Here is a 13,534-nt window from a genome sequence, read left to right as displayed (position 1 = left end):
CCATTGTGTCATGGCTGGGGGATGTTTTTCAGGTTTTAGGGTGTCTACTTGTCACCCGGGTGACCTTGGACAAATCTTTTCTGCTCAAGTTTCACTTTTTAGCTAAGTGTGGGGAGTTCAGCCTGTCAGGTCCTTTGTGTGCAGTGCTGGAAGTCCAGTATCAGTAGGAACAGAGGGGAATGGTTGGGTGCCCAGTGGCAGGAGGAGGACTGGGAAAGTCAGTGGGAGGGGATTTCTGATTGACAGTATTGGGGTGGTGCAGAAGAGAGAGCACCTCGCTAGGGTGCTATCAGGGATAATTATTATGACAGCTTTGAGGGTCAATTAATTCATACAACAACAACCATGGTCTTATTATAGTGTACTGTAAAGCCATAAGTATTTCAGGTTAGCAAAGGTGAGAAATTTTTGCCTCTGACAGCATTGTTTGCATGGTCTAATGTAATTTGGGAATGCTCACTGTTTAGCAGCATGCTCTCTATTTCTCAGTGGTGAGGTGTGCTCTGACCTGTCAGGTTTTGCTTTGTTACCCTTTAAGGTCTGTGCAGGAAGTCATGTCTGAGGAAAGTTGTGGGGAATTGCTGCTTCTGTCCACTCCCTTTGGGGCTGAGATTCATTCATATATTAGATCTGTAGAGGAAGGGTGAGGAATTGTCATGATTAATTAATTAGAAGTCCTGAGAAAAGCATGAGCTTTCTTGCAAGTCTTAGATGCTATTTTGAGAGATGACAGCAGGTGGCAACCTCTCCCTAAAAATTTTACTGTGGGAGAGTTAAATTCTTGCAAATTTTTCTCAGGGAGCCAGAAGAGTTTGCTAAAGAAGAGTTTTTTTCCTTCTTTAAGAATTATGAGTCCTCTCCTGGGTACAGATAGTGTATAGAAGGATCACTTAATCAGGCTTTTTTTTCCCCTTTGAAACTCAGAGCTCACTGACTTAAGGAGGGGGTGCTGCTGTATCTCTGCAGATCCTCAGCTGCAGTGGAGCTGAACTGCTCAGACGTTCCTAAGAGACAGTGTGATACTGTGATCTTTTAGCTTCTTATGCATCCTCTGGGGGCCTCCTCAAGTCTGTGGAACCACTGCTGGTTTGCCTTTAGGACCAGAGACACAGTGAACCTCTTCAGTACCTATGATCCAGCACTTCTGCAGTTGTTCTGTTGGCGTTGAGCCACTCTAAATGGAGTGTTGTTTGCTTTCCTCCATTTGGGTGGGTTACCATGACCAAGACACTTTACCTTCACATTCTGTCCTGACTTAAGTTTGTGAAAAGAGAACACTAATGATGCAGTAATTGACTTTCTTATGTAAAACGCTCTATTGACAAGAAAAGCCAAACAATTGATCAATACTGTTCTGCACAATTTTTGCAGCTTATCTTTATTTGCACATTAAACGTAAATTATTTCAGCAGTGTAGTTGGGCCAGCACAGAGGTAATGAGTGGGAGCTTGTACCATTTACCCAACCAAGTCTGTGATAGTTGTATTCTTCACTGATTCCTTATCAGTTAATTTCCTGTAGGGAAGAGGTCTCTTGGCCATTGTCTATTAATGTTCACAGGGAAGTTGCCTTCTCAAAAGCCAAGAAGCAGTGAGGCCTGAGTGTACAGCCAGCTCCTACAACTGATAGATTGTAACTGGAGGAGGAAGAGGCGAGAACGGGACTTGTAAGGTGCACACCAGCTGTCCTGTCCCCCATAGTGGTGGTGTCAGCTAGAGCCTTGTGCAATAGACTGTTGCTAGAAGATTCACCAAAGTACTGTGGATATTTTCACTCGCCTCTGCCAATGAAGGGAGAAGACCTGGGCAGGGTTTCTGCAGTAGTATGGGAGACATGAGTAGGTACTGGAACATCTTGAGAGATGCACCACAGAGAGAGTGTGGTAGACCTTTAACGAGTACCCCACAAAGTGTGTACTGGAAGATTGGAAAGTAAGCTTTAGAGATTTGTTATGGTAATGAGGAGATGACCTTTCCACCTCTATTCATAGGGGGCATGAAGAAATAGTTGCACTTTTTTTAATTGTACAAGAGTTCTGTTCAGATTCTGTTGGGCCTCACCTAAGTTGGGATAAGCTTAATGTGCAAATAGCAGTTGGCAGTGTGAGCTTTGGGAGATACTGCTGCAGACTAATGCTAAAAAGCATTAAATAGATTCTAGTCAATCAGCATATCCTAATAGTGCATGGGAGAGACAGAGAAAAAGAGAGGATGTCCTTAACTTCTGACTCCTGAGGCAGAGGAAACCCTAAAAAGAGGTGTAGAATTATTAGCTGGGAGGTCCAAGCCCAAGAAGTAATGCTTCCCCCTTGTGCGGGCCCCGGGAGACCACAGTTTCTCATAAGCTCTGCATCTGAGCGGAGGGCCATGTGATGCAGGTTGTGGTTTACACAAACAGTGTCAAGGAACCAGGAGAGGTTAATCACAGCAAACTGACAAGATGCAGAGGGTTTTGCTGTGCTGCCTGCTGACAGTTTTACTTTATTCAGCATGATATCATCTAAGCATACAGTTCGGTTTAGCTGAAGTTAAAAGACTGCAGTGCATCCGAGCTTGAAAAGTTTAGGCAGTGCTCATGAGAGTGACCCCACTAACCTGTGAATGTGCACACATCATTTATGATCTTTAGAAGGCCTGTTTGTGGTCAGGAATGGAGTGCAGGGTGATTTCTCCTTAGTAAGAATGGGATCCTACTCGGAACAATAATTATTTGTATTGTATTCAGTTGTCTTTATATTCAGTTTTGCACCCTGCTACTTGCCTGCTGTTGATGTTTGATTTTCAATTAACCTGCTACATTGTTGCCCAACTAATCTTTCTCCAGAGACATGGGGAAATTTGGTTCCCGTTTTACAGGTGTCGCTCAATCTATCCTGAGTAAATAAAGAGTTGCTATCAGTGCTGAGATTGAAACCCAGTAGTTACTTGTGGATTACTTCTTCTCACCTTCTGCCATTTCCTAGCTCAAAGAGAAAGTCAAATGATTTTTTTTTCCTTTTGCTTTTTGGAGGAGCAAGAACAAAGTACATTAACTGAATTGGCACACGATAGCATTGCACTTTGTTTTCTGTTGCCACGTCACTTTTCTGCTTGGAATTTAGCCTGCCCTGAGATTCCTTCTGCTCCCTTTTTGCTTATGTATATACTGACATTAGCTTGTTTGGAGAGAGCAACTAGTGCTAGATCAAAATACATTTGTTTAAATTAATTTCTGCAGCTGATTTAAACCAGCCTGCAGTGAAGACTTGAGTATGTTAATTTAGACCCCCTTCTTTTTTTTCTGAAACTCTCCTGTAATTGGGACATATCAAAAAGAGAGCTATATATGAAAGAAAATCTGGGGACAGACAGTGGGATTTTGCGGGGGGGGTTGGGGCAGGTTTAATGAATTGTCAAATATCCTGATTTATTCCAGTATTCACTGCCTCAGGAAGTAGCAATTAACTTCACTGTTTTGAGAGCAGGGTGTTCTCATCATGTTTCTGATGTGAATATTTTCACATCAACTGTGTCTCTCTGTTCTAAACTCTGTGTGAAATTTCTTTCAGAGTCTAGAAAATGAAGCTAAAAGAAATTGAGCGAACAGCTGTGCAGGCATGGAGTCCAGCAAACAACCACCCTATTTACCTAGCAACAGGTAAAGTTCTTCACAATTTGTGAATATTAGAGTATGAATCACAGAAAAATATTATGTGGAGTTGTATGGGTTTTAGCTTTCAACAGTTTCCACCTTGATAGGCCCTGGAAAACTTACAACCAATATACCAAAAACACTACAGCTTTTATGTTTAAAGTAACTGGTAGAGAATTACTTCTGTGACCAACTTTGACATTTTAAATGTGAGTGATTTTTCAAAGGTTGAATACATGATTTTTTTGATTTCTAATTAAGACTCCAACACTGCTTGATGTTCTGCATTACACACGTCCTATGCCTGTGGGGGAAAAAGTTAATTCAAGTAATGTTTGTTTAAGGTCACTTGTACTTCTCTGTCTTCAGTCATAATCATGTAGCTTGACAATCAAATACTATAAACCTCTTATCTGTAAAGTTGCCTGTTTTGGTTAACATTCTATTTTTGGTACTTTTGTAAAACCTTAAATTTTATTTTGTTGATTTTATTAATTAATCACTATTCTTATAGTAATTTTATTTCCTGAAACAGAAAGTGAGACTATTCACTGAGTTGGCAGCAGGCAAGTTTGTCTGTGGAGCTGACAGCTCTGGTGGTTTTGTTGGGTTTGCATGGTAAGGCTTTGGTAGCTGGGGTGGCTCCTGTAAGAAGCTGTCAGGAGCTCCTGCTGTGCCTGCTGCCACTGGTGCCAGCCACCTTCCAGATGGACCCATCCCTGTCCCAGGGCGAGCCTGGCAGTGGGAGTGCCTCTGGGGTAACATTGTTAACAAGAGGGAGAAAAAATGCCATGTGTAACTGAAGCACAAGAGAGGAGTGAGAATATGGGAGAGAAACAATGCTGCAGTCACTGAGTTCCATGCAGAAGGATGGGCTGGGGGCGTGTCAGGTGCCAGAGCAGAGATTCCCCTGCAGCCCCTGGTGAAGACCTTAGTGAGGCAGGCTCTTGCTCCCACAGCCCATGGAGGTCTGTGGTGGAACAGATACCCAGCTACAATCCACCATGCTGGAGCAGGTGCATGCCAAAGGATGCTGTGGCCCTGTGGAAAGCCCACTCTGGAGCAGGCTCTTGGTAGGGCCTGTGGCCCCATGGAGACAGGAGCCCATGCTGGAACAGGTTTGCTGGCAGGACTCGTGACCCTATGGGGAACTGAGGTTGGAGCAATCTGTTCTGAAAGACCACCCCATGGAGGGGACCCACACTGGATCCTCTGTGAAGAGCTGCAGCCTCTGGGAAGGATTTACATTGGGGAAGTTTGCAGACAACAAGGCCAGGGTTTTGATTGAACCAAAGGTCTTGGCTTCAGTTTGCTTTAGATCAGAAGCTGTGTGGTTTCATAAATTGTACTGCTTTTTAATAGTCCTTTGGGCACTTTCTATGCTGTAAGCATCCCTGTGGTAACTGGGGGACAGTTTGCCTGGCAGTGTCCCACTAGGCAATGTTAAATCAACCTGTAGCTTTTATTCCATATGAATAAGGAGAAAGAAGGAACCTACCAGTTTGTGACTGCTAGTGTCTGTGGGTTGTTGAGGCATGTTTAGTAGGTTACAGCTGAAGAACTTAGTCTGTAGAGTAGCTTTACAAGGTCTGATTAAGACATGTCATGATCGAGGAGCAGTATGCAGAATACTTGGGATCATAATTGTAGCTGGATTTCATTATGTCAGTGCCTTCGTAATTTAGAGAAGAATTAATATCAAAAGCCATAGTTACTTGGAGGAAGGTGCATGAGTTGCACCTATCCCAAGAAAGAAAGTTATCTGTGTAACAGTAACTTTGGTGATCAAGTTCCTGAAGAACTTTTAATTTCTTTCAAAGTTTGTCATAATTGTTGATTCTTTTTTCTGAGGTGTTCAAACATGTCCTCTTTTGAACTGTTACAAGAGCAAGGTTGTGTTGACTATGAAGAATAGGTTTTCAGTGCCTTACTCTTTTTGTATGTTGTGCTTTTGATAAAAATGTCCACTTGCATCGCTCTTGTATTTCTTGTACTAGGAACATCTGCCCAACAACTGGATGCGTCCTTCAGTACAAATGCCACCTTGGAAATATTTGAGGCTGACTTCAGGGATCCCTCCCTGGATATGAAGCAGAAAGGAGCACTTCCTGCCTCAAACAGGTACTAGAGGTTCATACTGATGTATCAATCAATGAAAATGAAAAAGGTTTTCTGGTGTGAGAAAGGAGAGCAGGAGAATGTTTACAGCATATAAAGTGATGTTTTGAATTAACTGACCTCTCTTCAAAAACAGAACATTTTTTTTGATAGAGATCATATTGGTTATAAAAGTAGAGCAGGTAGACTATTAGAGAAGTCTGAAATTACTTGTGTGGTAGTCAGTCAGTAGAGACATTATGTATAGTGTGAATTTGCTGGGGCTAACAATTTGCCCTGAAGAGAGAGTGAAACTTACTTTCCAGCTCTTTAAAGCAAGATGATTTCTTAGGCTTATCAGTGTAGATGTTGTCTGCCCCTTGTGAAACACAGCCTGGATTTCTAACTAGCAGATTTTAAATGGTGTAAACATATTTTTCAGATAACAGGTCTGCAAATGAAGGCACATAGATCTCTTAACTAATTTTCAGTAAAGTGTAGGCTAGAGGATTGTATTCACCAAATCCCATGTGAGGTCCTAAAAGTTTTAAACAAACAACAAAACAGCCGAAAAATTGAAGACAAGCTCTTCCCTTTTAAATTCCATTGAAAAGTCATTGGAAGGAAGCTTATTTCTTTTTTTGTATGCAAGAGCCACAGTCCTCTTACAAGGGAGATGATTGTTTAAAGTGCAATGGATATGTTTGATAGGTTGAAACAGGGATGTGAGTTTTGGTAATGAAGAGGGTGTCTTGATTTCCACCAAACATCATGGCCTATGCCAGCTTTATTTTCTTCTTTTTTTAGGTTTCATAAGCTGATCTGGGGGAACTTTGGCAATGGGTCTGCAGAGTCCTCTGGAGTGCTCATTGGTGGGGGGGATAACGGAGTGCTGACCATGTACAGCGTGCACCGCGTCCTGGCTTCCAAGGGCGACCCCGTCATTGCGCAGGCAGAGAAGCACTCAGGGCCTGTTCGAGCCCTTGACTTCAACCCTTTCCAGGTGAGTAACATAAAGATACCAAAGGAAAGTGAATCTCCATGTTAGAAAATATGTTCCTTTGTGTATAGATTCATAAAGTGAAGGGACAAGTTTTAACTTAAGAGGCACAGTAGTTGTCACACAAGACTGGTTTGAGACTCAGATTTGGGTTCTTTTCACAGCTTTGCCTCTGAATTCTCCTGTGATCTTGTTCAAATCACATACCTCTCTATAAAAACATGTCTTGTAATATTGTTACATGTCAAACCATTGTCCTTTCAAAATAAAAACTTTTATTTTTTTATTTGTTCAGTTGGTGTTTAATTCAGTGGGGCTCTGATCACATTTGAAAGGACTGCAACATAAATGAGGAGTGAACAGAACATGTTTCTTGTGGTAGCACAAAGGCAAATGGAAAGTTGTCTGCAGTCAGTTGTGAGAAACTTGCATCTTCTCAGAAGAAATGTCCTTGATGCCAGGCAAAGGCTCAGCTGGCCAGAGACGGTGGCTTCAAGGCTTGTGGCAGAATTGCGTCGTGATTAACAGCAGCCATTTTTTAAATGTGTCTGTACTATGCTGCAGTGGATAGCACGGAGGCCAGAGATGTGCTTGGTTTATAATCCAGTTAGTATCTTTATGCATGCCAGTGGCTGTGAAATACAGCTCTCATCTCACTATAGAAGATTTTGGGGTTTTTGCTTCCATTTATTTTTAAGAAATCTGTGAGCAGGAATCGCAACTGAGCATTTCCTTTTTTTTCCCTACAGAATAATCTCTTGGCTTCTGGAGCCAATGATTCTGAAATTTTCATCTGGGACTTGAATAATTTCAGTGTGCCTATGACTCCAGGGACTAAATCACAGGTAAATGAGTTTTCCTCTGGGCAATACTTGTGCAGTTTTGTATCTCAGTAGGCGAGACAAACAGATGTGTGTGGAGAATCCTAGCCTAGTCAGTCAGTCTGTGAAAGGGGATGACTTTGAAGTCTGTCAGGAGAGAGATGAATCAGAAGAGACTGATTGATTTCATTCTTGGGGGTGGAAGAAGTGTTGTAAAGGGAGGGGAGGTAGACTGGCAAGCTCTGGAAGGATGCACTTTGCATGGATGGGTAAGCTCTTTGTGGATTTGAATCAAGTAACTGACCAGTTTATCTTGTGATCCAGCTGGGGCATGTGTGATGGATTAAGAAGGTTTATTGGACCTTCTCTGAGGAATGAATTTATTTCAGGCTTCAGCTGAGGCTTTTCATATCTCATGAAAGTCATATCCCTAGCAGAGCCAGTGAGCCATTAAATGCATCTTGCCTATTGCTCCCAGATAATATTTCCTGAGTTTGAAGAGGAAGAAGTTTCTGATCTTCTGATGCTTATTATATTATTCAGGGCAATCAACTCCTGAAATAGAAAAATCATAGTAAACTTCAGTAAAAGCAGTCCAGGTTTTTCCTCCAGTAAGTCTCCTGTTTGTTTCCTTGCCTATCTCCTGCATTGCAGTAGATACAATATCAGCAATTAGGCATGAATACTTCATTGTTTTCCATTTCAATGCACTCCTGAAATGTTGCACAAGGTCATCTTTCCATTTAAGTTCATCTGAGAAGTTGGGGTAGAAACATATATGTGTGCTTTGCTGCAGTTCTGTCTGGAGTGATTTGTAACACATTTGGCCAATGTAGAATCCAGTACCTGTTCATCAAATGCAGAGGTACTTTTCCAGGTGACATTCCCCTATAGAATTTTAGTGTCCACTGTACTCTGAGTAAAGGACTTTCCCTAGTCTTTTTTTAGTGCTGCTGGTATTTCCAGTTAGTTGATCAGCAGTTGAAGAGAGGAATCTATGTATCATCAAGTCCCTAATCCTTCAGTTAAACTATTGACAGACTCCCGTGAGTGTTCCCTCAGCTTGGGAATAATGGATGTGTGGCCTTTCCTGTCTTGGCAGCCGCATGAAGACATCAGTGTGGTGTCCTGGAATCGACAGGTGCAGCATATCCTGTCCTCCGCTCACCCCAGTGGCAAGGCTGTGGTCTGGGACCTCAGGAAGAATGAGCCCATCATCAAAGTCAGTGACCACAGCAACAGAGTGAGTGGAGAAAAGGTTGCATCTCTATCTAGCTTACAACATGCCACATGGGACTACATAGTGGCACAGACTCTTGGGACAAGTGGTTTTATTCTAGGAGCTGTTGGAACTTGTTCTCTTGGAGATGTAGCATCAAGGCACCTCTTTTTCTTCTTTCCTGAATGAAATGGGGAAACAAGGCCTCTTAGTGTTCTTAAAATTCATGCACTCTTGCATTCAGTTTCTGTGTTCACAACTCATTTATGAGAAGCCTCCCAGCTTTCTTCCTAGGTCAGCTTTGGGCTTTGATTTCTATGTGGTTAGTGGGGTTGTTTTTGCTGTGAAGAGATGGTAGAAATGCTTGCTGCCTGGAGCAAGACATTACTAGACTTGGTTTATGTCAAGCATTCTAGGCGAGTTCAGTACAGAATGGCATGGCTTTGGCCCATTTGTGCTGTTGCCAACTTGCATTGCTGAATTTTCAGCCTGTGCTATTTTTGTCCCTAGATGCATTGCTCAGGAATGGCCTGGCATCCAGAAGTTGCAACCCAGCTAATCCTTTCCTCTGAGGATGACCGTTTGCCAGTGATCCAAATATGGGACTTACGCTTTGCTACCTCTCCTCTTAGCCAGCTGGAAGGGCACACCAGGTGAGGACTTGCATGTTGTGTTACATCTTTTCAAGGCAGACAGCTGGGAGACTGGACTTAGGGGAACTATGATTTTCTCCTGGGCCTGCTTTCTTTCCCAGATGAATCTGATTGAAGGCAGAGATGAGAACTTGCATTTCTGAGCCAAGGTGCTGGTGCATGGTGCTTTCTTAGCGACTGGATGGCAGAACAAACTGTACAGGAAATATGACTGATTTCTTTCTGATCTATTTTAGGGGAGTTCTCTCTGTTTCTTGGTGCCAGGCTGACCCTGAACTGCTGTTGAGTAGTGCCAAAGACAACCGAATCTTGTGCTGGAACCCAAGTATGGGAGAGGTACGTAACCACAGCTATCAGTACACAGGGTCTGCTTTATACTGTGTGCTTTGCTCTGTGTGTGTCCTTCCCTTTATCCTTGTGGAGTGCCAATGTAATTCCCTCAAGCATGTCTTATGCACTCTTTCTGAAGTGAATGAGTGTGGTCCATATCCAGACTGAAATAGATACATCTTTGTCCAGAGATCAGAGAGGGAAGAAAACTTTAACTTAAAATTTAGTTTCAATTACTTATGATTACTCTTGCTATGCTAACACTTTAGAGTTCTCTCTTTCCATGTGTTTCTTTTTCCTCCTCCTAGAATAGTAAGTTTATTTGGGAAGAAATTTGAAGGAGACCAAGGAGCACATGTTGGAGAGGGTTACTGAGAAGGGAACAGTGTAGTTAAACAATGCATGTAAACTTTATAGCAAAATGGTTTCACATGTATGTGCTTATCTAGTCATGTATCTCAGAATTACCATACTTGGTATATTTAGGTATCACCTGAATTAAAGTGGGGCTGTTTAAAATTTTTTATGCACACCCATTCATTCAATGTGGAGATCCTGGATAAAACTGAACTTTGGACATTGATCTTGATGATAGCATGGGGAAAGTGTTCTAACAATACTGAGCAAAGTCCAGATGGGAGCCCCAGGGTAGATTAATTTCATGAGACAATATCACTCACTGGCCACTTTTGCCTTGGAGACAAGGAAAAAAATGAATCTGTTTTCCTAAAATGCATGCAATGCTGCTTTTGTAGTTTCATGGGATTTGATGCTCACTTTGTCTAGATATCTAGTGGTTAGAAGAGATTCAGACTCTGAAACGTTCCTGATGTCTAATTTTTACAAAAATATTTTCACTGTCTTTTAGTGGAAAACTTAAAAAAAAATACTGTGGCTGGCATGCATGCTGCTGTAGATGTGCACAGTCCAAGTTCAAATTAGACTTCTGTGTATAAACTACTGTTAGGGGGCTCTTTTTGACTTGGTACCAATGAACAGCAAATTTTCAAGTAAAAAGGTTGGGAAGTTTTGCAGTATTAAGAATTAATACAGTTATACAGAATGGCTGATCTCGTAAGTTTGAAGGAAGTATTGGTTTCTTTGGGTTTGGGGGATGTTTGGTTTCTTGGGATTTGTTTGTTAGTTTTTCTGTTTGGCAATCTAGATTTTAATATAAGCAAATTATTAATTTGCTTCTATCTCGAACAGAAAACACAGATCATGTTCCCACAGAAGATGAAGCTGTGATTGTCTATACTTTGTTTCTGTAAACCATAGAAGAAATATGTTCATTTTACAAATGGGAGGTTTAAAGTCAAGGCTGTGTTAGTGAGTTGCCCAACATCAGGCAGGAAGTCTGTGAATTGAACTTTGGCTTTTTGAATGCTGAGCCATAAACTTGTTGGCTGCAATGCCCTTCATAGTTCATGTGCAGCTATTACCTTCCTCTCTTCTTATTCTATTTTTTTTTCTTTAGGCTCTTTATTTTCCTTGTCACATTTGTTACTCCACACTATTCTTTCTGTTTGTGTTCTTGCTCATGACACATTCTTGCCTCTTGACTTCTGGTTTTATTGTGTTGTTTTCTGGTGTCTCTCCCTCAGTTAACAGCAAATGTGACAATGCTATAATACTCTGATGAAGTAGTACTCAGGAAGCAGAGCAAAAGTGACTTCTCAATTTTGGATTTTATTCTACAGTCAGAATCCAGTTTAATGTGAGTTTTCTGTGACTTTCAGCTGTTTGGACTCGAGGTGCTATAATTTGGTTGCAAATGCACCCTTCAAGAAGCAAAAATAAGAGATTTGTATGCAATGATGACATGTAAATAAAGTGACAGGCTTGCTGTGGGCAAGTAATTTGGGGAAAGCAGGAGGCTATTTGTGTTGTGCTTCCATCTTCTCTCTTTCTGTGATAGGTGGTGTATGAGTTGCCCATTCGGAGTCAGTGGTGCTTTGATGTCCAGTGGTGTCCTAGGAATCCTTCAGTCTTCTCTGCTGCCACTTTTGATGGGTGGATCAACGTTTATTCTGTTATGGGTGGGAACTTAGAAGCTCAGCAGAAGACACAGGCTGACAAGGTAAAGTCCTGTGACCGTGTTAGACCTTGACAGACTGGCAGTTTCTCTCATGACTTCTCAGAGTGCTGGAAGCACACGTGTGTAACAGGGTCACTTTGAAGCAATACAATCTTTCCCACACACCTGGACCTATGGCTGTATGGTGTGGGAACCAGAAGCTGCCTGTATGAGGGTTTAATAATCCCACCAGATCCCAAAGAGAGACCACATTGCCTCTGACAAGGTGTGTAAAGAAAACCGAGAGCGAGCGCAGTTGTGATGTTAAGATATATTTTATTGTTATTACTATTAGCCTAAAAATAAAGCAGTACACAAGCTTTTCTTGTTATTAGGTTAACATTAAATACATTGATACTAATTAATAGGATATGTTATTCTTCATTAGTTTAGAAGGTAATTTTATAAAGTGGCTTATAAAGCACTATTATCAATTTTCCTCAAGTCTTTTGACTACAACTTTGAGCGTGTTAATATTTTTGATACTGAAACCCATTACTTAGCCAATGAATAGATGAGCAAATTCTGAACAGATTAAATGTCACTACTGTCTAAAATTTTAATTTTAATCTGGTGTCTAGTCTTTTAATTCCCTCCCTCTGTCCCAGCCAACAAATACCTTACAATACAGGTTTTAAGAGAATACGTATGAACTGGCTTAAGTGTTATTTATATAGTCATTTACAGCTGACTGAGTTCAGTTTCATAGGATTTGCAAGAGACAGAAAATACTTTATCAAGCAACAGCTGCGGGAGATTAAGGATTTATTTAACCCATGGAGAATTTTCTTTCTCTGCATTCTTCATGTGTATGCATCACACTTCCACTGTTCAAAATTGGGGAACAGTAGTGTTGAATAATTCCTGAATAAATTGAATATCAAGTAAGAGCACAAGCAGGAGATAATAACAGTTATGGTGACAGGGAGTTTGTGACCAAGAGGTCTTTCTCTTATGAATTCAACAGTCTTAGGACAGAAACTCTATTGCAGACCTGGTTATGTATATTTATTTCTTTAAGGTTTAGGGTGTTTTGTCTCTTGGATATAAGCTGTTCCTCAAGAACTATTCTTTCTTTGGAATTGGTTTCCTCTGAAGAAAGACAAAATATTGCTTGTGATTCTAAGATTTGGCAGCCTTAGCTTGATCAGCCTGATGTTGCTTCCTTTTGGGCATGCTGGTTAGCTGAGTTATAAAGCTGTTCCCTACGGTCCAAACTTGAACAGGATTATCTTTAGCAAACAACAAATCTATGTGAACAATGTTAAAAATGAAAAGTGCTTGTGAACAACATTGTATGTATGTTCACTGACTCCCTAAATGTAAGAAATCTGGCTCAGGGGCCACTTTTGTCACTGTCTTGTCTAGACAAGAAAGTTTTATTTCTTCAGTCTCATTGAAGCCAAAAAAGCTTGAGACAGTCCTTGAAACTAACCCAACTGAAAGATTCCAGCAACAAAAAGGGAGTCAGAATTCCTCTGTGGGAAAAACAAGAAATAAGTTGGACAACTTTTGACCATATGTTGTCATTGTCTTGCAAAAAACAAGTAGTTTTGCAACTCCTCTGTTTGAGCTGTGTGCTAGGGCTAGCAGTGCTTTATTAGGAAATTTGCATCTTGCTAAGGGAAAACTACTTGAAAATCTCTTAGGGTAAAACTTCCTTGAGAAATGATTGCTGGAACTGTTTTGGAATGCCATTTCTCTTGT

At 41.2% G+C, this 13,534-nt stretch overlaps 1 protein-coding gene across 2 annotated transcripts in view; it reads left to right on the top strand.

The window, feature by feature from the left end:
* Positions 1-13,534, top strand: part of SEC31B (SEC31 homolog B, COPII component) — a 34,000-nt gene that overhangs the window by 849 nt on the left and 19,617 nt on the right. For both annotated transcript variants that reach the window (XM_054637321.2, XM_077183131.1), the window contains exons 2-9: positions 3,548-3,636; positions 5,628-5,751; positions 6,535-6,730; positions 7,477-7,572; positions 8,651-8,791; positions 9,278-9,420; positions 9,657-9,756; positions 11,669-11,830. In XM_054637321.2, coding sequence (XP_054493296.1) covers positions 3,558-3,636; positions 5,628-5,751; positions 6,535-6,730; positions 7,477-7,572; positions 8,651-8,791; positions 9,278-9,420; positions 9,657-9,756; positions 11,669-11,830 — 1,041 coding nt within the window. In that variant the 5' untranslated portion in view covers positions 3,548-3,557. The remainder of the gene's footprint in view (positions 1-3,547; positions 3,637-5,627; positions 5,752-6,534; positions 6,731-7,476; positions 7,573-8,650; positions 8,792-9,277; positions 9,421-9,656; positions 9,757-11,668; positions 11,831-13,534) is intronic.

This window comes from Agelaius phoeniceus, chromosome 9 (genome assembly GCF_051311805.1).
Source record: "Agelaius phoeniceus isolate bAgePho1 chromosome 9, bAgePho1.hap1, whole genome shotgun sequence".
In the NCBI taxonomy this organism is placed as follows: Eukaryota; Metazoa; Chordata; class Aves; order Passeriformes; family Icteridae; genus Agelaius; species Agelaius phoeniceus.
Note: the sequence above shows the minus strand (reverse complement) of the source record. Positions and strands in the feature narration are given on the sequence as shown.